General features: G+C 44.9%; 1 protein-coding gene across 4 annotated transcripts in view; it reads right to left on the bottom strand.

Annotated features, from left to right (window-relative positions):
- map3k1 (mitogen-activated protein kinase kinase kinase 1, E3 ubiquitin protein ligase) overlaps positions 1-23,144 on the bottom strand; it is a 60,396-nt gene extending 37,252 nt beyond the window's left edge. For 2 of the 4 annotated variants that reach the window (XM_014144678.2, XM_014144685.2), the window contains exon 1: positions 22,613-23,144. In XM_014144678.2, coding sequence (XP_014000153.1) covers positions 22,613-23,103 — 491 coding nt within the window. In that variant the 5' untranslated portion in view covers positions 23,104-23,144. Of the gene's footprint in view, positions 1-947; positions 1,156-11,546; positions 11,720-22,612 lie in introns of those variants that run through there. The other 2 variants (XM_045693621.1, XM_014144689.2) reach the window with 2 other exon arrangements.
- Between the last annotated feature and the right edge of the window lie 616 nt (positions 23,145-23,760).

Below are 23,760 nucleotides of genomic sequence, written 5' to 3'. Positions count from 1 at the left end.
AGAGGATGTTATGATAAGGAGGCAGCAGTCTGAGCCCGTTAGAGTTCCAGTACATCATACAAATGGGAACTGACAGCCTTGTTCGCTGCACTCCCAATGCTGCTTTGTGAGTGAGCCTCCCCTTTCAGCTCCCAAACACTTTGCCTTTAAAAAAATTTGTTGGCCTACAAACCCCTCTAGTCAGACCTCGGAGTGCTGTGGTCAGGTCAATTCATCGCTTCACTACAACAACCTAGGAGTCTTTTTCCATTGGCTGGACTTGGAGGTGTGGGCTGCTCACCAGTCAACTGTGCATGAAGCTTGCGCTTATCAAAGGATAGAGTTCATGAGCCATTTTCACAAATCTTACACTTCAATAAAAAAGGTATATTCTCAGTTTGATGATAGAAAAAGTGAAAAAGAACTTTAAAGTCCATAGAACTACAAAGTCCTTGAACAAACAAAAGGATTTTGGTTACCATTCAAGACCTCCAATTTGAAAAGATCTGAAGACTACAATATCCTCAGACAAAACCAATACCACAACTAGCTTAGACATCATGCGAACACAACCGGGAGCTGAACTGAACTTCAAAAGGATTGCACACGTCGCATCAAACGTGGATCTAGCATGCCTGCCGATCATTCAGCGTGCTGTGTTTTAGGGACCACCCACTGTAGATGTCTGACTGTCGACATTTTTCACTCGATTCTACATGTAAAAAGTCAGTGCGCAAAGTACGTTCAGAGGGGCTAGATACTCTCGACCAGCAAAACTATTGGTGTGTCTGTGCCCTTATGGTCGTCAGCCAGAAGATTAAAGTCAGAGGGTAAATATCTCCTTATAAAATTGTTGTATCAGCCTCTGAGATGAAAGATTCCTCCACTGGATATATAGTAGTTTACCAGACCTCACTGCATCCCAAATGGCACCCTGTTCCCTATATACGGGCCTAAAAATTACTCACCCGGCAGGCCGATAGGAGTCACATGCAGGCCAGGGCCAGCTATGGAAACCAGACATTTTTCATTGATGCTGTGATCAATGCTTCTACCCCCTTCAGGCCTTTTCCGTTGGTCGATTGAATAGGAGGCTCGACTTGCTGCAGCTAACGAACGCTGTCAGTTCGACAATAACAAGTGGTTGGGTTGGTTGGGGGAACAGGAAGAGAGGAGTCTTCCTGTTCTGAGAACTTAAGAGCCGTTTGAAGCGTAAGATGTAGCAACTAGGAAGTAGGCCGGGGTTTAAGTCAACATTACAGGGTAACGTTTATGTGGGGTTGATGCTTTGTAATTGTTAGTGGAATGACAATGTGATTGGGAACATCGATTGGGGACATTGCCCTGTGTTGTGTGCCGTCTTTCAGATGTGACGTTAAACGGATGTCCTGACTCTCTGTGGTCACTAAAGATCCCATGGCACTTATCGTAAGTGTAGAGGTGTTTAGCCGGGTGTCCTGGCTAAATTCCCAAACTACCCCTCAAATCATCCCCAGCTTCCAATTGGCTCTTTCGTCCTCTCCCCAGTAACTATTCCCCAGGTCGTTGCTGTAAATGAGAATATATTCTCAGTCAATTTACCTGGTAAAATAAATAAGACTTAATGTGTCAGCTTAACTACCATGTGTTTAGACTTTCTCTGCGGATGATGTGTTGGGTACAAACAGAGGGGGGCTCAAGTGGGCTTCCTATGGGCTAGTGGGAGGGCTAGTGGGCGGGCTAGTGGGAGGGCTAGTGGGCTTCCTATGGGCTAGTGGGAGGGCTAGTGGGTGGGCTAGTGGGCTTCCTATGGGCTAGTGGGCTTCCTATGGGCTAGTGGGAGGGCTAGTGGGCTTCCTATGGGCTAGTGGGAGGGCTAGTGGGCTTCCTATGGGCTAATGGGAGGGCTAGTGGGCTTCCTATGGGCTAGTGGGAGGGCTAGTGGGCTTCCTATGGGCTAGTGGGAGGGCTAGTGGGCTTCCTATGGGCTAGTGGGCTTCCTATGGGCTACCTATGGGCTAGTGGGCTTCCTATGGGCTAGTGGGAGGGCTAGTGGGCTTCCTATGGGCTAGTGGGAGGGCTAGTGGGCTTCCTATGGGCTAGTGGGCTTCCTATGGGCTAGTGGGAGGTCTAATGGGCTTCCTATGGGCTAGTGGGCTTCCTATGGGCTAGTGGGAGGGCTAGTGGGCTTCCTATGGGCTAGTGGGCTTCCTATGGGCTAGTGGGAGGGCTAGTGGGCTTCCTATGGGCTAGTGGGCTTCCTATGGGCTAGTGGGAGGTCTAATGGGCTTCCTATGGGCTAGTGGGCTTCCTATGGGCTAGTGGGAGGGCTAGTGGGCTTCTTATGGGCTAGTGGGCTTCCTATGGGCTAGTGGGAGGTCTAAATGGGCTTCCTATGGGCTAGTGAGAGGGCTAGTGGGCTTCCTATGGGCTAGTGAGAGGGCTAGTGGGCTTCCTATGGGCTAGTGGGAGGGCTAGTGGGCTTCCTATGGGCTAGTGGGCTTCCTATGGGCTAGTGGGAGGGCTAGTGGGCTTCCTATGGGCTAGTGGGAGGGCTAGTGGGCTTCCTATGGGCTAGTGGGAGGTCTTGTTGTTCATTAGGAGTACTCTCAAAACAAGTTATTTTCTGAGAATTAACTTAAAATGTTGTTACATATACATCCTTCTCAGTAGATTTTCCTTACAGTTTAAACTGTCTGTGATTAACTCTGATAGCAATGCTGTTCTGTGGCATGCTCTTTGAAAATGATCACAGTGCATGTCTCCAAAATGTCCTTGTACTGTATAAGTGATCGTTAGCATAGCGTAAGTGCCTTCAGCTAAGGAGAAGAAATACACACATTTGGGCACCATAGTTCCTAGCTACACTCCACGTTGTGTCAAGCCAGCAAATGAAAAGAGAAGTCAATGTAGCCCAACTCCATTTTTACAGATCTCAAACCTTGCAAAATAGTGTGAAACGAGCACAGTGTGAAAGTCAGTTAAAAACAACTGGAGCGGCCGCCTCTTCAGTCCCCACTGGCAGAGACCGAGGCCGCCTATTCAGTCCTCACTGGCAGAGACCGAGGCCGCCTATTCAGTCCCCACTGGCAGAGACCGAGGCCGCCTATTCAGTCCCCACTGGCAGAGACCGAGGCCGCCTATTCAGTCCCCACTGGCAGAGACCGAGGCCGCCTATTCAGTCCCCACTGGCAGAGACCGAGGCCGCCTATTCAGTCCCCACTGGCAGAGACCGAGGCCGCCTATTCAGTCCCCACTGGCAGAGACCGAGGCCGCCTATTCAGTCCTCACTGGCAGAGACCGAGGCCACCTATTCAGTCCCCACTGGCAGAGACCGAGGCCGCCTATTCAGTCCTCACTGACAGAGACCGAGGCCGCCTATTCAGTCCCCACTGGCAGAGACCGAGGCCGCCTATTCAGTCCTCACTGGCAGAGACCGAGGCCGCCTATTCAGTCCTCACTGGCAGAGACCGAGGCCGCCTATTCAGTCCTCACTGGCAGAGACCGAGGCCGCCTATTCAGTCCTCACTGGCAGAGACCGAGGCCGCCTATTCAGTCCTCACTGGCAGAGACCGAGGCCGCCTATTCAGTCCTCACTGACAGAGACCGAGGCCGCCTATTCAGTCCTCACTGGCAGAGACCGAGGCCGCCTATTCAGTCCTCACTGGCAGAGACCGAGGCCGCCTATTCAGTCCTCACTGGCAGAGACCGAGGCCGCCTATTCAGTCCTCACTGACAGAGACCGAGGCCGCCTATTCAGTCCTCACTGACAGAGACCGAGACCGCCTATTCAGTCCTCACTGGCAGAGACCGAGGCCGCCTATTCAGTCTTCACTGACAGAGACCGAGGCCGCCTATTCAGTCCCCACTGACAATGGAACCAGATAGGAGTTTACCATCTTTCCTCTGAATAAAGAGTCAGTGGTGTTGCCGTCCCCTCGCCTCTTAAATAACAGCTATCCCACAGGGCCGTGGGCCGGGAACAAAGGGGCATTGTGGGTCTGTGCAGGTGGGACCTGGAAGGGCCGGCAGGCTGGGAGTTCATTTCAAACCTCCACGTAAGCAGAGACTGCGTCACACACACACACACACACACACACAGCCAAGCTCGCTGGGCACACACCCTTTCTCATGGGTTTCAACGCTCCCAAAAACTCAGGTTACCGGTTCACACAGTCCCTGCCTCTGCTGGAGGGAACAGAGGAGCCAGAGCTGCTCAACAGTGTATAATGACAGACGGAACCTGGTGTTGCTGGTCAAAACAAGGCTGAGCAGACTCAACAACAACCATAAACAACTTCAAAAACAGACACAGCATAGCTAACCTTTCAGGCAATACAAAAAGGCAGCAATTGAATTTCGCCTGACAAAATAAAAATGGTTACATTTAAAAAGGGAAAGAAACATATCCACATGACTAACCGACAAAACAAAAAAGGTCAACTGCTCTGACTAACATATGAAAAAATCCGACTATCTATAACCAAATTAATCAATGACAATGAGATTCAGCACCTCTAAATAGTGAGTGGAATCTAAATGCTGACATGGAACTAATATCCATCATTAATGCTGTGAGGACCATATCTCTGTAACTCTCTGGCTCAGCCCCCCCAGTGACTTGGAGGGATAGGGGTAGCTTAACTGAAACCTTATTACAGCCGGCTTGCATCATGACCATGAGTTTGGTGATCTAACTCCACGGACCCACTGAGAGACCCCCTGAGCGAGCAACCGATGGTCAACTAATCCCGGGAGGAATCTCCTCGACAGACCAATAAAAGTTGACCAGAGATTTGAGACAATAGTTCTACTATTAGGAACCAACAGAAGTGAACTGGTTAGATGGCAGAAACAGAAGTGAGAAAGACAATCCTCACAACTTGCCAAGTCATGAGACTAAGCAACCTGACGGAGGCATTTTAAGTGTAAATAAAATGGGAATGACGTTTTAAATGAGCGCTTTCAAATTAAATGTTATTTAAGCCATTTGACTGATGAATCTGGCAGCTTTGAAAGCCCTTAGTTGTATTAATGCTGATTCAAAGTGCTGCCTGTAAACAGCCAGAGAAATCAAATGAATGCCGTTTCAAAGCAAGATCCTGCCCAATGTTTCCCCCTGGAGAGAACCAGCCATGGAAGAACTATTTTGACAAAGTGCTGCAGTACTCCCAATAGAACCATGGGGCCGGAGAGTAGACCGTACCCACTGAAAAACATTGAGGGGGGAATTCTGCTGCACTGAATTAGGGCTGTGACAATACCAGTACCGCAATAGTTTTTCCACGGCAAAAATGATAACATGAAGCAGACTACCCTCTTTGGTCCTTTAAAACCCTGCTGAATGTTAAATATTGTGTGCTACAGAAAATAAATGTGAATTTTGATGAAAACATAAATTATATTTGTTTCCAACATTAGGGATGTTTTCCTAAAGAAGTCAAATCCGCTTCATGTTTTGTTTCCTTGCCACGATACTAACGAGTATGGCGATACTGGCATTGCCCCGCCCTACACTGAATGTTCGCTTCAGCATCAGGTAGCCTGCCCAGTGCTGACACATTCCCCTCCATCTAGAGCTGCCTGAGACTGTGTGGGGGGGAAGGGGGGTATCCATCACTTTCTCTAGGGAAATAAGAGGGCCAGGGAACAACCTCGTTGACATATTGATTGAAAAGAAAAATGGGAGGGGAAAAGTAAGCCCTATCAATCGTATTCATTCCAACACAAGAAAAAACGGCTCACCTGACCTTATCGAACATGAGAATCTATCATCCACTGTAATAAACCTGAGCTGAAGGGACACTTCACAAGTTGTGTTGAAGTTTGTATCTTTGACGTGAACTTCATCTCAGGCAAGCAAACAAACCAGCAGCTTATGGTCGGAGAGTAGAAATTAGATTCCGAGCAGATATCCGCCACATGTGCCGGACGGACCGAAACTGGTCCACCAAGAGGAGAAGTTCCCCATTCCGGTTTCAGATCATGTGGGCAGGCGAGGGGGGGGGAACAACGGCACGACATGGGACATTTCGCAAGATTTAGAAAATATGTATTTCGCAAATTGACAGTTTGAAACCATCCACCTCCACCCCTGTCAATTCAGATAAAAGGGTTGGTAAGAAAGGAAGAGGAAAGACGAATCAGGGGCTCAATAGCAGCCCGATAAAAAGAGGAAATCAGCTTTCTTTCCTTTTTACCCACAGACAGTGGTGGTGTCATTGGTTAGAAATACTATTGGTAGTCACAGGAGTTGATTTTTTGTTTCTAAAGAGGTAACAAACACTTATGAAGACCCTAACCATAAAGATGTTGGACATTACATTTAACATTGGAGTAATGAAGACCCTAACCTTAACCTGTTGGGTCTAGGGGGCAGCATTTGCACGTCTGGATAAAAAAAATGTACCCGATTTAATCTGGTTACTAATCCTACCCAGTAACTAGAATATGCATATACTTATTATATATGGATAGAAAACACTCTAAAGTTTCCAAAACTGTTTGAATGGTGTCTGTGAGTATAACAGAACTCATTTGGCAGGCAAAACCCTGAGACATTTTCTGACAGGAAGTGGATACCTGATGTGTTGTATTGACTTTAAACCTATCCCATTGAAAAACACAGGGGCTTAGGAATATTTTGGCACTTCCTATTGCTTCCACTAGATGTCACCAGCCTTTACAAAGTGTTTTGAGTCTTCTGGAGGGAGATCTGACCGAACAAGAGCCATGGAACGATGATGTCCCATTAGACACCTGGCGCGAGTTCATGTTGGGTACCCTCGTTCCAATACGTTATAAAAGAGTATGCATTCGTCCACCTTGAATATTATTCATGTTCTGGTTAAAAAAGGCCCTAATGATTTATGCTATACAACGTTTGACATGTTTGAACGAACGGAAATATATTTTTTCCCCTCGTTCATGACGAAAGTCCGGCTGGCTTACATCATGTGCTAACGAGACGGAGATTTTTGGACATAAATGATGAGCTTTTTTGAACAAAACTACATTCGTTATGGACCTGTGATACCTGGAAGTGACATCTGATGAAGAGAATCAAAGGTAATGGATTATTTACATAGTATTTTCGATTTTAGATCTCCCCAACATGACGTCTAGTCTGTATCGCAACGCGTATTTTTCTGGGCGCAGTGCTCAGATTATTGCAAAGTGTGATTTCCCAGTAAGGTTATTTTTAAATCTGGCAAGTTGATTGAGTTCAAGAGATGTAAATCTATAATTCTTTAAATGACAATATAATATTTTACCAATGTTTTCTAATTTTAATTATTTAATTTGTGACGCTGACTTGACTGCCGGTTATTGGAGGGAAACGATTTCCTCAACATCAATGCCATAGTAAAACGCCATTTTTGGATATAAATATGAACTTGATAGAACTAAAAATGCATGCATTGTCTAACATAATGTCCTAGGAGTGTCATCTGATGGAGATTGTAAAAGGTTAGTGCATCATTTTAGCTGGTTTTATGGTTTTGGTGACCCTGTCTTTGACTTGACAAAACATTACACACAACTCTTGTAAATGTACTGTCCTAACATACTCTAAATTTATGCTTTCGCCGTAAAACCTTTTTGAAATCGTAAAACGTGGTTAGATTAAGGAGATGTTTATCTTTCAAATGGTGTAAAATAGTTGTATTTTTGAAAAATTTGAATTTTGACATTTATTTGGATTCAAATTTGCCGCTCTTGAAATGCACCTGCTGTTGATGGAGTGCACCACGGGTGGCACGCTAGCGTCCCACCTAGCCCCAAGAGGTTAAAGATGTTGGACATTACATTTAACATTGGAGTAATGAAGACCCTAACCATAAAGATGTTGGACATTACATTTAACATTGGAGTAATGAAGACCCTAACCATAAAGATGTTGGACATTACATTTAACATTGGAGTAATGAAGACCCTAACCTTAAAGATGTTGGACATTACATTTAACATTGGAGTAATTTAGCAGACACTCTAATCCAGAGCAACTTACAGTAATGAGTGCATACATTTTCGTACTGGTCCCCCCGTGGGAATTGAACCCGCAACCCTGGCGCCATGCTCTACCAACTGAGTTACACGGGACCTGTGTGGCAGGACATCTGCACAGACTCTCGCTTTGTCCCTCTCCAACCTGCTGTTTGGTTTGCTTGCCTGAAGAGGTTTAGGTCCAAATCCCATTCCTGATTGGAGGATAACTGGGTCACCATGTAAGAGATAAAAGTTCATGACGAATGTTATGCAACACAGGAAACTGGACTCTGGTGTACCATTCAGAGCGCCCTTTTGGGAGGTGTGCCTCTGTCCAATAAGGTTATTTCTGGGAAATAGTTTACGGCTATTGAGCATCCCTAGAAGGAAAACTTCAGTATCGCATCATTGGACAAGAAAACATGTTCAATTCACAGTTGAGAGTTTATACCCAATTACGTTTTGAACAATGGCAGGTCTACCCATTTAATAGCAATTAAGTTCGTTTGCTAACATTTTGGTAGCAAAGTTCTCTAGCTTTTATTTTAAACAAATAAAAGAGTAGAAATCCATCAAACGTTGGACTAAAGTTGGGACGCCGTGACTTTGAAATGTCTATCTAGTTCATAACGTGTGATGATCACATACGATGTAGGCCGCTGACTGACTTAACGCATCAGTGATTCACATTCTCCACTTTAGAATTTTGGCCTATGAGGAAGACTCGTTTAAACATGTTCATACCAGTCTACCATACATTACCATAACATTTTCTTGACCTCTAATGGCATCCTGCTTGAGTCTACTCATTCAGATGAATCTTACCAGATGCCTTCCAAAACAGGCCATGTCTGAATAGAGATCTTTTTTTGCAGGTCATCTGAAGCCTTCGTTTTAGTGCAGCCAGCTTCTAAATATAGGCCTAGTGCTGAATATAGGCCTAGTGCTGAATATAGGCCTAGTGCTGAATATAGGCCTAGTGCTGAATATAGGCCTAGTGCTAGTAGAGGCAATATGCCATGGTCTCGCCTGCTATATATGTCTGATAAACAATTGAAAGTCACAAAAGTAGCTACACAATCAGTTTGTTTCATACCACTATAGCGGTTGCTGATGGCAAGTGGGAGCGTTGTGTGCATGTGTGTGTGCAATGTGTGTGCGTGTCGTTTAGTTCAGTGCCCACTGCTTGGCTATGGAATGTAGATGGAATGCAGAGAAATTCCTCCCAGCCAGAGTTATTCAGAGCGCTTGGCCCCCACTGTGATGGGGGTATATGGAGGAGGTCAGGACCCCGCCATCTCCCCACCATCCCTCTCTGAGCAGGGGAAGCCCCATTAACCTCTCCCGGGAGCCCTCTTATCAAGCCACAAACCAGGCCAATAGTACTGCTGGTGCCTCTCATTCACACACCACGTCCTCATCACAAACCAGACTACTTTCAATGGTTCAACAACAAAAAAGACAAAACTTTTCCAGAGAGAAAAAAAAATGCTTAACTTCTGCAGCATGAATCATCACGGAGCTGAAAAGGCTTGGTGAGAATTGATGTGGATGAGGTGTTCCCCGCCCCCAGGGCCCTCTCCCCCCGCCCCCAGGGCTCTCTCCCCCCGCCCCCAGGGCTCTCTCCCCCCGCCCCCAGGGCTCGGCTCTCTTTCCTCTTCCTCCCCCCCAGCGTGTCAGTGCCCCAACGAGCAGACACTCCATTAATGTCCCACTGGCCAACGTGCTGGAAGTGGAGCATGGCCTCCGGGGAGGAGGAGGAGGAGAAAAGGGGGAATCATGAGGCGGGATGAACACTGGTTTTAGGAGGAGCGGTGAGGCGGGATGAACACTGGTTTTAGGAGGAGCGGTGAGGCGGGATGAACACTGGTTTTAGGAGGAGCGGTGAGCGTAATATCGCTCTCCCTTTTCAACCGTGGCTTGGCCAATCACAACGTACTTGTCAAATGCAGGTATAGAACACATCCCTACGGCAGACGCGAAGAGAGGAACTATGAAAAGTAGCCATTCCCTGGAAAATCATTCAATGAGTCTCCTGATGACATAGAATACACAGAAACCCAAGCATCTGACAACTATGAGCCATGACATCATCAGTTCTCTCAACTGATGTCACTTCTCTGATGCTAAAAGACGCCAATCTCAAGGTCTCCGGAACATTCTAGACAAAGATAAACACAACCACCATAGAAACCTGTGCTGGGGGCCAACCTTGGTCTAAAGTGTTCAAAAACAATGTATTTATGTATTGGTGTGTTAATTTCACAAACAAAACATGTCTTTAAATATACCTTGGGTTTATGAGAAGCATCATAGCTTCCTCTGCCGTGAGTCTCCGGGCGACAACGACGTGGATGTCGATTAAGGCAACCCCCCCCACCTCTCTGATTCAGAGAAATGAGGAAGACACATTTCAGTTGTACAACTGACTAGGTATCCCCTTTCCCACTGGAGTTAAAGTAGACAGATAATCTTACCAATCTGTCCTGCAAACAAGGCAGGTGTTAAATATTCACTCTGCTGTCTCAGAACAGAGTAGAGTGGAAACTTAGCAGACACAGGTGATTTCCCCAAGTTAATCAATATTTTCACCAGACACAAGTGGAACAAAGTTCGTAAAAACACATGCAGTGTTCTGCGAATATCAAAGGAGTTTTTATTGCCGTTTTCTTATTGGACTTTTGTGTTTAATGGTCCGACTTTGACCTTAACTCTCCAGCCATCTGGCCAGCTGTTATATCAGGTTTATACAGTTTGCAGAAGAGCATTTCCAGTCCAACTCAAAATGACACATTGCTCATACCGTAAAAACAGCCCACGGGTTGACCGTCTACAATCTTCACATCCAAGTGTGGTAGTGTCACAGTCTCAGCATGCTAAAACTAAGGTGTTGCCGATGAATCACATGGCCCACACGATGAATCACATGGCCCACACGATGAATCACATGGCCCATAGTGGGGCACACGATGAAATCACATGGCCCACACGATGATTCACATGGCCCATAGTGGGGCACACGATGAAATCACATGGCCCACACGATGAAATCACATGGCCCATAGTGGGCACACGATGAAATCACATGGCCCATAGTGGGCACACGATGAAATCACATGGCCCATAGTGGGCACACGATGAAATCACATGGCCCATAGTGGGCACACGATGAAATCACATGGCCCATAGTGGGCACACGATGAAATCACATGGCCCATAGTGGGCACACGATGGAAACACATGGCCCATAGTGGGCACACAATGGAAACACATGGCCCATAGTGGGCACACAATGGAAACACATGGCCCATAGCGGGCACACAATGAAACACATGGCCCATAGCGGGCACACAATGAAACACATGGCCCATAGCGGGCACACAATGAAAGCACATGGCCCATAGTGGCCACACAATGAAACACATGGCCCATAATGAAATCACATGGCCCATAGTGGGCACACAATGAAAGCACCTCTCCCTCAAATTTTTTTTAAATAATTCTAAAACACAAAAAGCCAGAAGCCCATGGGAGCCCCTCTCAGGTCAAGGGTGCAGGGGTCTGCACCCCCCCACCCTCTAAATATCCCCATTTCTTACGTTCTCTCTTGCTCCACTCATCCGTCCCCACTGTGAGCAGAGGCAACAGCAGCAGAGCATTTCACAGGGTTTCAGCGGGCCCTCCCCAGTCACATGTGAAAGCGACTCGAGTCATGGGAAAATCTGGGCCAAATCTGCCCAGAGAATCACATGCATGGCCTCTCCCCGTGCACCACTGACAGGTAGGAAGTGAAGGAGAGAGAGCACACACACGCAAGAGAGAGAGTGCACGCATGCGAGAGAGAGAGAGAGAGAGAGAGAGAGCGCACGTGAGAAATATGCAAAGTTGGCACTGTAGTAGAACTGCCTAGTTCTCTCCATCCATTACGTTTTCTTGGCTACGTCTAGGACATTAGAAAGTGCATCTGGCTATTCCTGCCTTGGATATTTTCATGCAATCACATTTAGCTCATACTTTTATAGATACATGGCGCTGAAGTATTTTTATCCAGTGATCAAATAGCCCTTCGGCCTAACTAAGAACATCATTGCAAAATATCAGTTGGACGTCGCTTTCAGCGTCGGCATTTTGACAGCTAGTTCCAGGAAAGGTGAGTTTTGGCACGGCCACAACTTTAAGTCCGAGACACCAGACATTAAAACAGAGCAAACAAATCATATTAGTGAAGTCAGATCAGCATGTTGAACGAAAGCTGTGGAGCTGACTGTCCCGGGGCTCAGCCAGGCTCCTGACTGTCCCGGGGCTCAGCCAGGCTCCTGACTGTCCCGGGGCTCAGCCAGGCTCCTGACTGTCGAGCTAGCATCAGCCAGGCTCCTGACTGTCGAGCTAGCATCAGCCAGGCTCCTGACTGTCGAGCTAGCATCAGCCAGGCTCCTGACTGTCGAGCTAGCATCAGCCAGGCTCCTGACTGTCAAGCTAGCATCAGCCAGGCTCCTGACTGTCAAGCTAGCATCTCGCTAACAAGAGCCTCCGACAACACATGTAGTCCACAGGAGGTTGGTGACACCTTAATTGGGGAGAACAGGCACATGGTAATGGCTGGAGTGAAATCTGTGGAATGGTATCAAATGCACCAAACACATGGTTTCCATGTTTGATGCCAATCCATTCGCTCAGTTCCAACCATTATTAGGAGCCGTCCTCCCCCTCAGCAGCCTCCACTGACGTAATCTCTTCCGAGACTCATTCGAACTGGCTCGTGGATAGTTGAATAAAAGTCCTAACATTGCTGTGGTCGAAGGGCAGGGATACTCGGATGAGGGCAAAAAGGTGAAAACGGCTGCATTCAGCCAGGCACAAGCCAGCGTTTTCAGCTGCTTGAGGAAACATGGCTTGAAACAAAAACAACTTGACCTGAAAAGCACAAAGAAAGACAAAAAAGGAAAACAAGTGTGGAACAGTGACCCTGGGGGAGTGTGTGGAGGCCAAGGCAGCTGCCCGGATGAACGCACGGTGGAAGAAAGGCGTGGCTAAGTAAACATTTCTAAGCCCTTCCAAAAACAGCTTTGACTGTAACAAATGGGAGGGCCGCCCGAGCTGAACATGCCAGGCAGGGGACGTTATTTTAACACAGCAAATTCAAAGCAAGGTCCTCATACGATGCATAAATGGACATATAAACTGCTTTGGGAGGAACAGAGAGTGCACAACTTGTTCGTTTCTCTGCCACTATACATTAGCACGTCAGCAGAAGAAAGGAGTGGAGCAATACATGAACAGAATGTTGTTAGGAGCTTGGCAGCTAATCGTCAGAGGCACTGGTCAATATTTAGCTGTCCTTGACCCCACCTTCTGGAAAATATTCAACCAAAACTACAAGCCATGCATTCTTTATCGGCATTCAAGATAGCCCTTCTCACCCCCATAAGCCTCTAGAACATTCCAATAATATACTGAACAAAAATATAACGCATCATGCAACAATTTCAACGACTTTACAGAGTTACAGCTCATAGAAGAAAATCAGTCTATTGTAATAAATAAATTAGGCCCTAATCTAGCCAATCAGAATGAGTTTTTCCCTACAAAAGAGCTTTATTACAGACAGAAATACTCTTATGGTAGAGGAATTAACAAATTCTCTGGCAACAGCTCTGGTGGACATTCCTGCAGTCACCATGCCAGTTGCACGCTCCCTCAAAACTTGAGACATCTGTGGCATTGTGTGGTGTGACAAAATTGCACATTTTAGAGTGGCCTTTATCCCCAGCACAAGGTGCATCTGTGTAATGATCATGCTGTTTAATCAGCTTCTTGATATGCCACACCTGTGAGGTGGATGGATTATCTTGGCAAAGGAGAAAATTCTCACTAACAGGGAGGTAAACAAATTTGTGCACAAAATTTGAGAAATAAGCTTTGTGCGTGTGGACAATTTCTGGGACCTTTATTTCAGTTCATGAAACATGGGACCAATACTTTACATGTTGCGTTTATATTTTTGTTCAGTGTATATCATTCTCCTAATTACTTGCTGCTTCAACTTTGAAGTAGTGTTAGCGACGTATGATTTTTGGAGGTCTGTTTTCAGAACACGTCATGTGAAAGTGTGTGTGTGTACACGTCGATGTCTGTGTGTATGTTGGCTATGTGTTGCATGCATATACGGAGGGCCTGCAGGAGACCCGTTGTTTTAACTGGTAATCTGGCCCTGATTAGGCAGGGACCCATGTGTTTACTTTTCACATGTAATCTCCAGCTTGCCTCGTCCTGCTGCTAACTAAACAGAATCTGGGAGGGGACCCCTAGGTCTGCTCACACGCCTAATGGGGATGGAAATATCCGGGCCTTTTGTTAGTGGCCTCCAGCTCTGAGTGTTGAGCTAACCCCGGGCTTTAAACAGCCAGTTCTGGTGAACGTGGAGAGGCCCAGGCAGGCTGGTTAGACAAAACAGTCAAACCCAGCCTCCAACCCTCTGGAGTCCAGGGCCAACCCACAACCCACTGGGGCAGGGCCATAGAAAACAGACCTACAACTAGGCCCCTCTCTCTCTCAACAACACATTACCATCGGAAACCCAACGGCTATCAGGTAAGGTCTTGGTTAAAAGATGTCTTTTGTTTTAATGGCTATTTGCCCCCAAATCCATTTAAAAGATGATATATTAACATGGGCTTCTAAGAACACCCCTTCTGTTCCAAAACCAGTCAAACACTATCCAGCAATCGTCCTTCATGCAGATGCTGTAGCATATGTCGAGCATGAGACGTGTTTTCTGTGAACACAATAGTATGGGCTCCCCTGTCTTAAATCATATACCAATTATCACAAATAGCATTAGGCTTTTTCAGAACGAGTTGGAGAGTGGAGAAGGACAAAAGCTGGCTTCTGACCCCCCCATGTGAAGAATAGAATTTGAGAGCATTCCAGCCCCTGGTCTGCCTAGCAACAGTGCATTTCAGATGCTTCGGGCTGCTCCAGTCTTGAAGTAACTGCTCGTTATAAACATTGCCATGTTACCTTTATAAAATCTTTGCATTTAGCCAGGCAAGTCTTGAACCTTCGCCAGGAGTTTTATGGAATGGATAACAGTGAGAGCTACTTTTCAGTGTCTGACTCAAAGTTGTGTTGTTTGTGTGATTAAAAACGTCACGTCCATCACTATAAATTGTAGAGGTTAGAACAGCTCTGAATCAAACCCTGAAAAACAGACATGTTTCCCTCTAGATACTAGAAGAAGTATAAACAAGGCAATATATTGAATGTGAATATCTGTCAAAGAAATACTAGTAAAACTAATCATCTCTCTGCAAAAAATTCTCAGTCTGGAAAATCCCAATCCTTGGATTAAAATGATTCAGTGAAAACTAAAAATGTTGAAAGCTACGCTGAGTCATTGAAAACCGATCTGTCTGCGGCCATCTCCTCCACAAAACATAAACATAGCGCCTTTTAACATACCTTGATGGTGGAGTTGGCAGTGGACATAGGGGCTGCGGTCAAACCAGATCTAGATGACCAGATCAAAGCACTCAGCACTAGTCATGTGATTTGGTGGGAGGAGATCGGTGGCTCCCCTTGACTCCGTACTATCCTCGGGAAGTAAAGTGTCGCATTTTACACTCAAACGCTACTTTGCCGACCCTGCATTGAACACTGGACAGTAAGCGCATACAGATAAGATCCTCTGGTCTGGTCCCTTCTCCCCTCAATGTCAAAAGGAGCTGACGTTAACATATGATCCATAAGAAACTGAGCCATAGGACCACTCTCCACAACGTTTCATGACTTTGGAAGATCCAGAACTAGTGCCGGGACGACACCAGTACCGCCATACTCCTTAGTATCGCGGCAAGGAAACAAAACATGAAACGGATGTAACTTCTTTATGAAAACAGTCCTGATGTTGGAAACAAACATCATTGTGTTGTTATCCAGAGTCATATGTATTTATTTTCCAAGCTATAAACACACAATATTTTACATACAGCAGGTTTTTAAAAACGGACCAAAGAGCTGGATCTGCTTTGTGTTTTCATTTTTGACATGGATAACACATCACAACACTGGTACCGTCCCGGCCCTATCTAGAACTTTGGTTGATGAGCATTGACCTTACCCATGGTCCTGGACTTTCTGTATAGGTTAACAGTCTGAAGTGAACATTTGCAGCTCTTTCTAGAAATCACACCCATGCTGGTGTCATTTTTCCATATGACTATACTGACATCCCCAGTTAGTCTTTGAGATGATGTGAGGTCATACTCTTTGAAGGGCCATGGGGTTTGTACTACATAGGCTTTCCCTCTACTTCACCCATGGAGTCATTGGGCATCCAGATGTTAACCAGATACTAATCTGACTCCAAAACAGCCGCTCCCCCCAGCTGTTCAGTGACCATCCCAGTGTTGGAGTCATGATGACTCATTCTATCACGATGACAGGATAACAAGATGTTAATGACATGATGCCCCCCAGGCTGAAAACGACTGAAGACAAACATGACTTAAACCCAAATATTTCTTGAACTCTTCAACATCGCCACCTCAAGACAATTAAGTCAAGCTGTGTTTGAAACCTAAACCCGGAACAGCATCAACTAAATAAAATGTGAGATGAAATTACTTCAGGAAACTCAATTATGGATCTTAAGCAATGTGCACAGAGAGGGGATATTTCAGGCTCTTTTTTTTTCTACAGAAATGTCTACTTAGTGATTTTTGGAAGGGGTGTAGTCCAAAGGAAGTGTGCTTCACAAATTACCTCTGGTCTGATGAGACTGCCGATAATAGCAAGGAGTTTTGTGCAGTTAAGAATACAAGCTACCAGCCAAGTTTATGAGGAGTTTAAACGAGGTGTACAAACACTAATCAAAACGACAACTACAGTACAAGATATAGGCTACTATATAAACGGGGTTAGTCGATCCCTGAATGCTGACTGGATGACAGCCGTGGTATATTTCAGTCATTACGCACGACACAACGCAGAGTGCCTGGACACATGATGGTAGGGCATACACTTTTCCAGGGGGGCCATATCTTATCCTGCATCAGACTGTCGGTCTACTGTAAACCACAACGTCAGAACTCCTGCCACATCCGCTGGAAATGCAAACAAATTAATTGCGACCCCGTGGGTAGGGAACACCCATTGGCCACATACCAGCTTCTTCTTTTCCAAAGGAAACCTCTGCCCTTCAGAAGCAAAAAGCACAATAGTCAGGTTCCACTACCATCAGCCTTTCAAGTGCCAACTGGTCAGTTGAGGTTAAGGCCCTGGTGAATTGTGTCCAGTTTCATTGTAAACATACCACAGAGCCAAGCAAGAGCTCCAATAACTTAAAATGGCCAAGCTGAGAAAATATGGACGAAAAGCCAACGGAGGTGCAGCTTTTCTTGTTTGAGTGACCTGCTGAGGACGTGGTTGGGGGATGTTCTGGCCCTAGGCAGTGCAAGTGATAGCTTCTCTCCTCCATTAGACCTCAACCTCACAATGTAGACAGGATATGTAGGGCACCAACTGGATAAATAATACAACATACACGGTGAAGCCATGAAACTCCTCCAAAAAAGGTAGGCCACATACTGTATCGTACCTACCATTATATCATCTCCCTCAGATACTAACTTTGATTAGGCCTCTATGAATTAAAGCTGCAATATGGAACTTTTTGGCCGACCCAACCAAAATTCACATAGAAATTTGAGTTATAGATCTTTCATTCTCATTGAAAGCAAGTCTAAGAAGTGATAGATATGTTCTATGTGCACTATTTCTATGCTTCCCGTTCTTAAGTTTTGTTTTTGCGTCTTTTACTTTCAGTTTTGTACACCAGCTTCAAACAGCTGAAAACAATATTTTGGGTTATGGAAAATATATTTCAGTCATTGTACCATCTAAACCACTCTCTACACTAAATATTACTTGGTTTTGTCACAAACTGAAATTAAGTGAACTATTAGAATTTTTGCAACCAGGAAATGGAGGAGCGATTTCTGCATAGTGCATCTTTAAATAAGGGGCCTTGCGAGACATGAGACATTCAGTGTGCCCAATCGAGTCTTCCCTGTAGTTAGTGTGAAGCATACAAATAGAGTTCAAAGAAACATCTGACCTTAATGTGTAACCGTCACTGTAGATAGCAAGGGAAGAATTATTTAAATCCTAAGAAACCGTGTCAGCCAGAGGAGAAAGAGACGTTTGACTAAATTCTCTTTTGATCTCTCGTCAGTAAGACAACTGTAGTTTACGAGTAGTCAACGAGGTTCTGACTTAACACACCTGCTTTCTGAAACGTCAGCAACACCTGTCGGATGGCTCATCTTCTACCAGCAAGGGTTGTTCAGAGAGGACAAAACAGCTACGAATAGCTCCATAAAACTCAATGACCCTCTTTAATATTCCTGAGGCAACATGTGAGCGATTCAGTTTGCTGATGCAAACCGAGGCGTTTCACTTTATCCGACTCAAAATCACGATGTGGCTTCTACAATATGTGAATGCTGGGGTGGAGTACAACACACCAGCCGTCCTTGAAAGCACGCAACGTGTCCAGCTAGAGCATTTCAATAGGATGTGGAAGCCTAAAGGCATTTGCCTGAGCATTAGCCTAATTATGGCTAATATTGAAACTACACAATATACACAAAAGTATGTGGACACTCCTTCAAATTAGTGGATTCAGCCATTTCCGCCACACCTGTTGCTGACAGGTGTATAAAAATTGAGCACACATCTATGCAATCTCTATAGACAAACATTGGCAGTAGAATGGCCTTACTGAAGAGCTCAGTGACTTTCAATGTGGCACCGTCATAGGATGGCACTTTTCCAGCAAGTCAGTTAGTCAAATTTCTGCCCTGCTAGAGCTGCCCCAGTTAACTGTAAGCGCTGTTATTGTGAAGTGGAAACGTCTAGGAGGAACAACGGCTCAGCCGCGAAGTAGTAGGCCACACAAGCTCACAGAACCGCCGAAAAATCGGCTGTCCTCAGTTGCAACACTCACTACCGAGTTCCAAACTGCCTCTGGAAGCAACGTCAGCACAATAACTGTTTATCAGGAGCTTCATGAAATTGGTTTCCATTGCCGAGTTCGACAGACTAATCTGGGTTTGGCGGATGCCAAGAGAATGCTACTTGCCGAAATGAATTGTGCCAAGTGTAAAGTTTGGTGGAGAAGGAATATTGGTCTGGGGCTGTTTTTCCATGGTTCGGGCTAGGCCCCTTAGTTCCAGTGGAGGGAAATCTAAACGCTACAGCATACAATGACATTCTAGACGATTCTGTCCTTCCAACTTTGTGGCAACAGTTTGGGGAACGCCCTTTCCTGTTTCAGCATGACAATGTCCCCGTGCACAAAGCGAGGTCCATACAGAAATGGTTTGTCGAGATCAGTGTGGAAGAACTTGACTGGCCTGCACAGAGCCCATCGAACACCTTTGGGATGAATTGGAATGCCGACTGCGAGCCAGGCCTAATCACCCAACATCAGTGCTCAACCTTACTATTGCTCTTGTGGCTGTATGGAAGCAAGTTCCCGCAGCAATGTTCCAACATCTAGTGGAAAGCCTTCCCAGAAGAGTGGAGGCTGTTATAGCAGCTAAGGGGAACCAACTTCATATTAATGCCCATGATTTTGGAATGAGATGTTCGATGAGCAGATGTCCACACACTTTTGGTCATGTAGTACATATCTATGTAAACTCTGACAAACTCATGACTAAGATATTTCACTCAACTTCTTTAGCATTCATCAGTTTTTAAGTGTAATAAAATATCTGATATGGGATTGTGTTTACTTGTATGCTTTCTGTAATGCAAGTCCCTGCAAGCCAGTGACACAATGATGATGCCTCACTAAATAAAATATGCCAATTATGGGTTTGGCTTGTGATGTCTTGCTCCACTAAATGAAAAAAAAAAGGGTATAATATATACTTAACATTCATTATTGTCTCTATATTTCATTGGCCCAAGGATCAGTAGAGAGAGGACTAAAGTTCAACCAGGAAACTATTGTGTGCAGAAAAGGGCTTGGGCCTCTGAGGTCCAACCGTAGAGTTCAGTTTGTTGGAATTTTACCTTTGTGCGGTGAGCGGATACCGATGGTTTGCCTTAGCCCATTATCCCGGACAAGAAACACCACAATAGAATCCAGCTCTCTTTCCATCCATTTCTTTAGCTTTCAACGTCCTATTCATCTTTCATTATCTGTGCCGTTCCAAAAGCCAATGTCTCATGTTGCAACAAATTCTCATCTCACAATCTTTCTTTCTAAAAAGCTGTCATTCATCCTGGGCTGATCTTTGCGCTATATGGCTGTGTTGAGAAAGGAAGTCTGATAAAAAAATGTTTTCAGTAATTGGTCAAAAGACCTATCAGTTCAGCTCTGAAAAAAGAGCTGATGTGAAAAGATGTGAAAATATCAGAATTGGGCTGCCTGTCAATACACCCATGTCAATCATTAATCCTTAAGAGTCTATTGACGCAGCCGTGCAGCAACCTATTTAACATAATACAAAAATCCCCATCAAAATCTGCTAGTTTTAACAGTGCTGTTTGTCAGACCAGGGGACATCACCAGAATTGTTCTCACAAAAATGTCTGTAACATCTGAATGGTTTGGCCTACTAACTATGACCACCACGATGGTGTCCTCCGTTCTGCTCTACAGCCCGTCTGAAGTCGGTACCGCCAATGTGCCAACTTCTGTCTGTAGCGTCCGAACCGTTTGGGCTACAAACTAATATGACTCCACTATGGAAAGGGAAGACTCTCACGAACACAATGGTGGTTAAATATGTGTCCAAAAAACAAACATTTTTGCTGAGATTTCTTATATCTCCTAGACATAGGACAGACACTTGAAAACCTTGTGAGTGTCTGTTTCGCCATTTATGACTGTGTTATTCAATGCGTTTCTATGGGCTATAGCAGTAAAGGCCAAATAAAATATTTTATCAAAAGCGTTTTAAATATTTTGTTTGATACTTACAGGGGTCCTAAAATGATAAATCAAATAGCTAAATGATCCATGGTATGACCATCTTAAAACAATTCCATGTTAGTTTAGGAGAATACCCACCCCACCTTGAACCAGGTAGCCTAGCGGTTAGAGTGTTGGACTAGTAACCAGCAGGTAGCCTAGCGGTTAGAGTGTTGGACTAGTAACCAGCAGGTAGCCTAGCGGTTAGAGTGTTGGACTAGTAACCAGCAGGTAGCCTAGCGGTTAGAGTGTTGGACTAGTAACCAGCAGGTAGCCTAGCGGTTAGAGTGTTGGACTAGTAACCAGCAGGTAGCCTAGCGGTTAGAGTGTTGGACTAGTAACCAGCAGGTAGCCTAGCGGTTAGAGTGTTGGACTAGTAACCAGCAGGTAGCCTAGCGGTTAGAGTGTTGGGCCAGTAACCAGCAGGTAGCCTAGCGGTTAGAGTGTTGGGCCAGTAACCAGCAGGTAGCCTAGCGGTTAGAGTGTTGGGCCAGTAACCAGCAGGTAGCCTAGCGGTTAGAGTGTTGGACCAGTAACCAGCAAGTAGCCTAGCGGTTAGAGTGTTGGACTAGTAACCAGCAGGTAGCCTAGCGGTTAGAGTGTTGGACTAGTAACCGAATGGTTGGTGGATTGAATCCCTGAGCTGACAAGGTAAAAATCTGTCCTTCTGCCCCTGAACAAGACAGTTAACCCACTGTTTCCCGGTAGGCCGTCGTTGTAAACAATAATTTGTTCTTAACTGACTTGCCTAGTTAAATAAAAGGTTAAATAAAAATAATTGACACTAGATGTTGATTGTTAAACACTACTCACAAAAGGAAATATATAGAAGTTGGCTGATTTTTAATAGCAACCATTACAGAACTGTGTGTGATCACAGTACACAGGAAAACAAATGAATTTGAATTGTAAAACATTGCATAAAAGGATGTTCTATAAAATGGAAAACCAGCAGAATTGGGATACCTGCTTGAAGCACTTGACCTACTGTAAATCTGATGTCACACAGAATGTCTTTCACCATTAACTTTTTAATAATAAAAACAATTCCGTTAAAATATTAGCTGCTTTTCACATGTGTTTTTCTATGTGTAACGTGATAACATTTACATTTCTTACTCAGAAAACCTATTGGTAGTGCAACCTAGTGCTGCTGACCGTGGCACATCTGTAAATAGACACTTTGCCTCTACTTCCAAATGACACATAGCCTACACAAATGGTCCTTCTACAGGAGGGCTTGTAAGAAAGCGTTCCACGTTAAGGTACACCTGTTGTATTCGGAGCATGTGACGAATAACATGATACAAGTTGGAGAATTACCGACCTTGAATTCTCTGGTCTTTGAAATTTTGACCTACGCTTTTGAAAAAAAAAAGCCTACATAAGACCCATAACCATTATTAATTAATTATTTATAAACCAATAAAAACGTTTTGTTGTCATAAAAACAATGTTTACAGTAAACACGCACTTGCATTTCATAAATCGCTATTGCAAGATTAAAAAACTGATAGAAACGTGCGCCAAGATGAGGAAATCTCACAAATTAATATGAAACTGTGCATCAAAGTAACTAGCTACATCTGCAACTGACAGAATCCAACCAACAAGATAAAAAGTATAACGATGATCAAACAATCCATGCACTGAGTCAGTCCTGTATGTACAGCTTACCTATGTTGTGTAGTATTAACTTCTGAAGTTACGGTTGCACCATTATCCGGACTGAGATGGTCGCTGCTGTTTTTCAAAGAACTTTTCAACAATTCCTGAGCGGCTGTAGACAAACTATTAGTCGTTTTATCCGAGAGAGGGTGATCAGTTAGTGAGTTGCTCTGCTGAATGTGGGGAGTTTTCTGTAATAAAGTAGCCTGGACCGCACCAGGCGAGGAAATGGACAAGAAGTGAAGCTGCGCAGATATCGGAGCCGTCCCAGTCTCAGGAGATAGGAGCAGCGACTCAGGTTTATCCAGATCCACACTTCGGACTTTGCGTAGATCTTTACGTCTCCATTGTGAGTTTTCCCCGGTACTGCTCTTCGTCTTTCCGTGACTGCTTGGAAGACTAGGGGTGCTTGTATTTCCTTGAAGACCGCTTTCAACGTTTGTGCTGTTATTCGACTCATATATTCCCGACGACGAGGTCCGGCTCCCCGCCGTCGCCATTTTCAGTCCCGGAGTTGATCACTTATTAGGTTCTATGAAGAGGGAGTGGAGGGCATTGGGGGATGGTCGGGAGGGAGGGAGGGAGGAGCGAGAGAACCGTGGTGTTTACATTCGACCGTAAAATGCGCTTCAGTTGGCGTATTTTGCGCAACTTTACGCAAGGTCTAAATCTCTCAAAATAAGATCGACAAGAAATGCTACGTGACTCCAGTTACAGGCAGCATGTGATATCACATCAAAACGCTTCAAATTATTAATCAGAATGAAGTTATTAGTTTTATTTTAGATGTATTTAAAAACTGCAGAGAAAGTTAAACCATACATAACTACAAACCATTGGTAGCTGAAAACACACCCAGGGAACACTCACGTTAAAATACATGAAACAGAACACAAAACGGGCACAAGAATGCTGCATTTTCACAGGCAACCCAATTCTGAGCGTTTTGACTAATCAGATCTGCTCTTTTGCCAATAATTTGGCAAAATATCAGAATTGTGCTGCCTGTGTTAACAGCTCTATTTGAGCTATTTAGCGCAGTAAAAACACCTGTCAATTAGCCACCAATAATCTCAACCAATAGAAAACAAGAAACACTTAACAATGAACACGTGTTTGTAAAGGTTGTAAACTGATGGGAAATTTGACCTACTAAC

Source organism: Salmo salar, chromosome ssa01, assembly GCF_905237065.1.
Source record: "Salmo salar chromosome ssa01, Ssal_v3.1, whole genome shotgun sequence".
NCBI lineage: Eukaryota > Metazoa > Chordata > Actinopteri > Salmoniformes > Salmonidae > Salmo > Salmo salar.
Note: the sequence above shows the minus strand (reverse complement) of the source record. Positions and strands in the feature narration are given on the sequence as shown.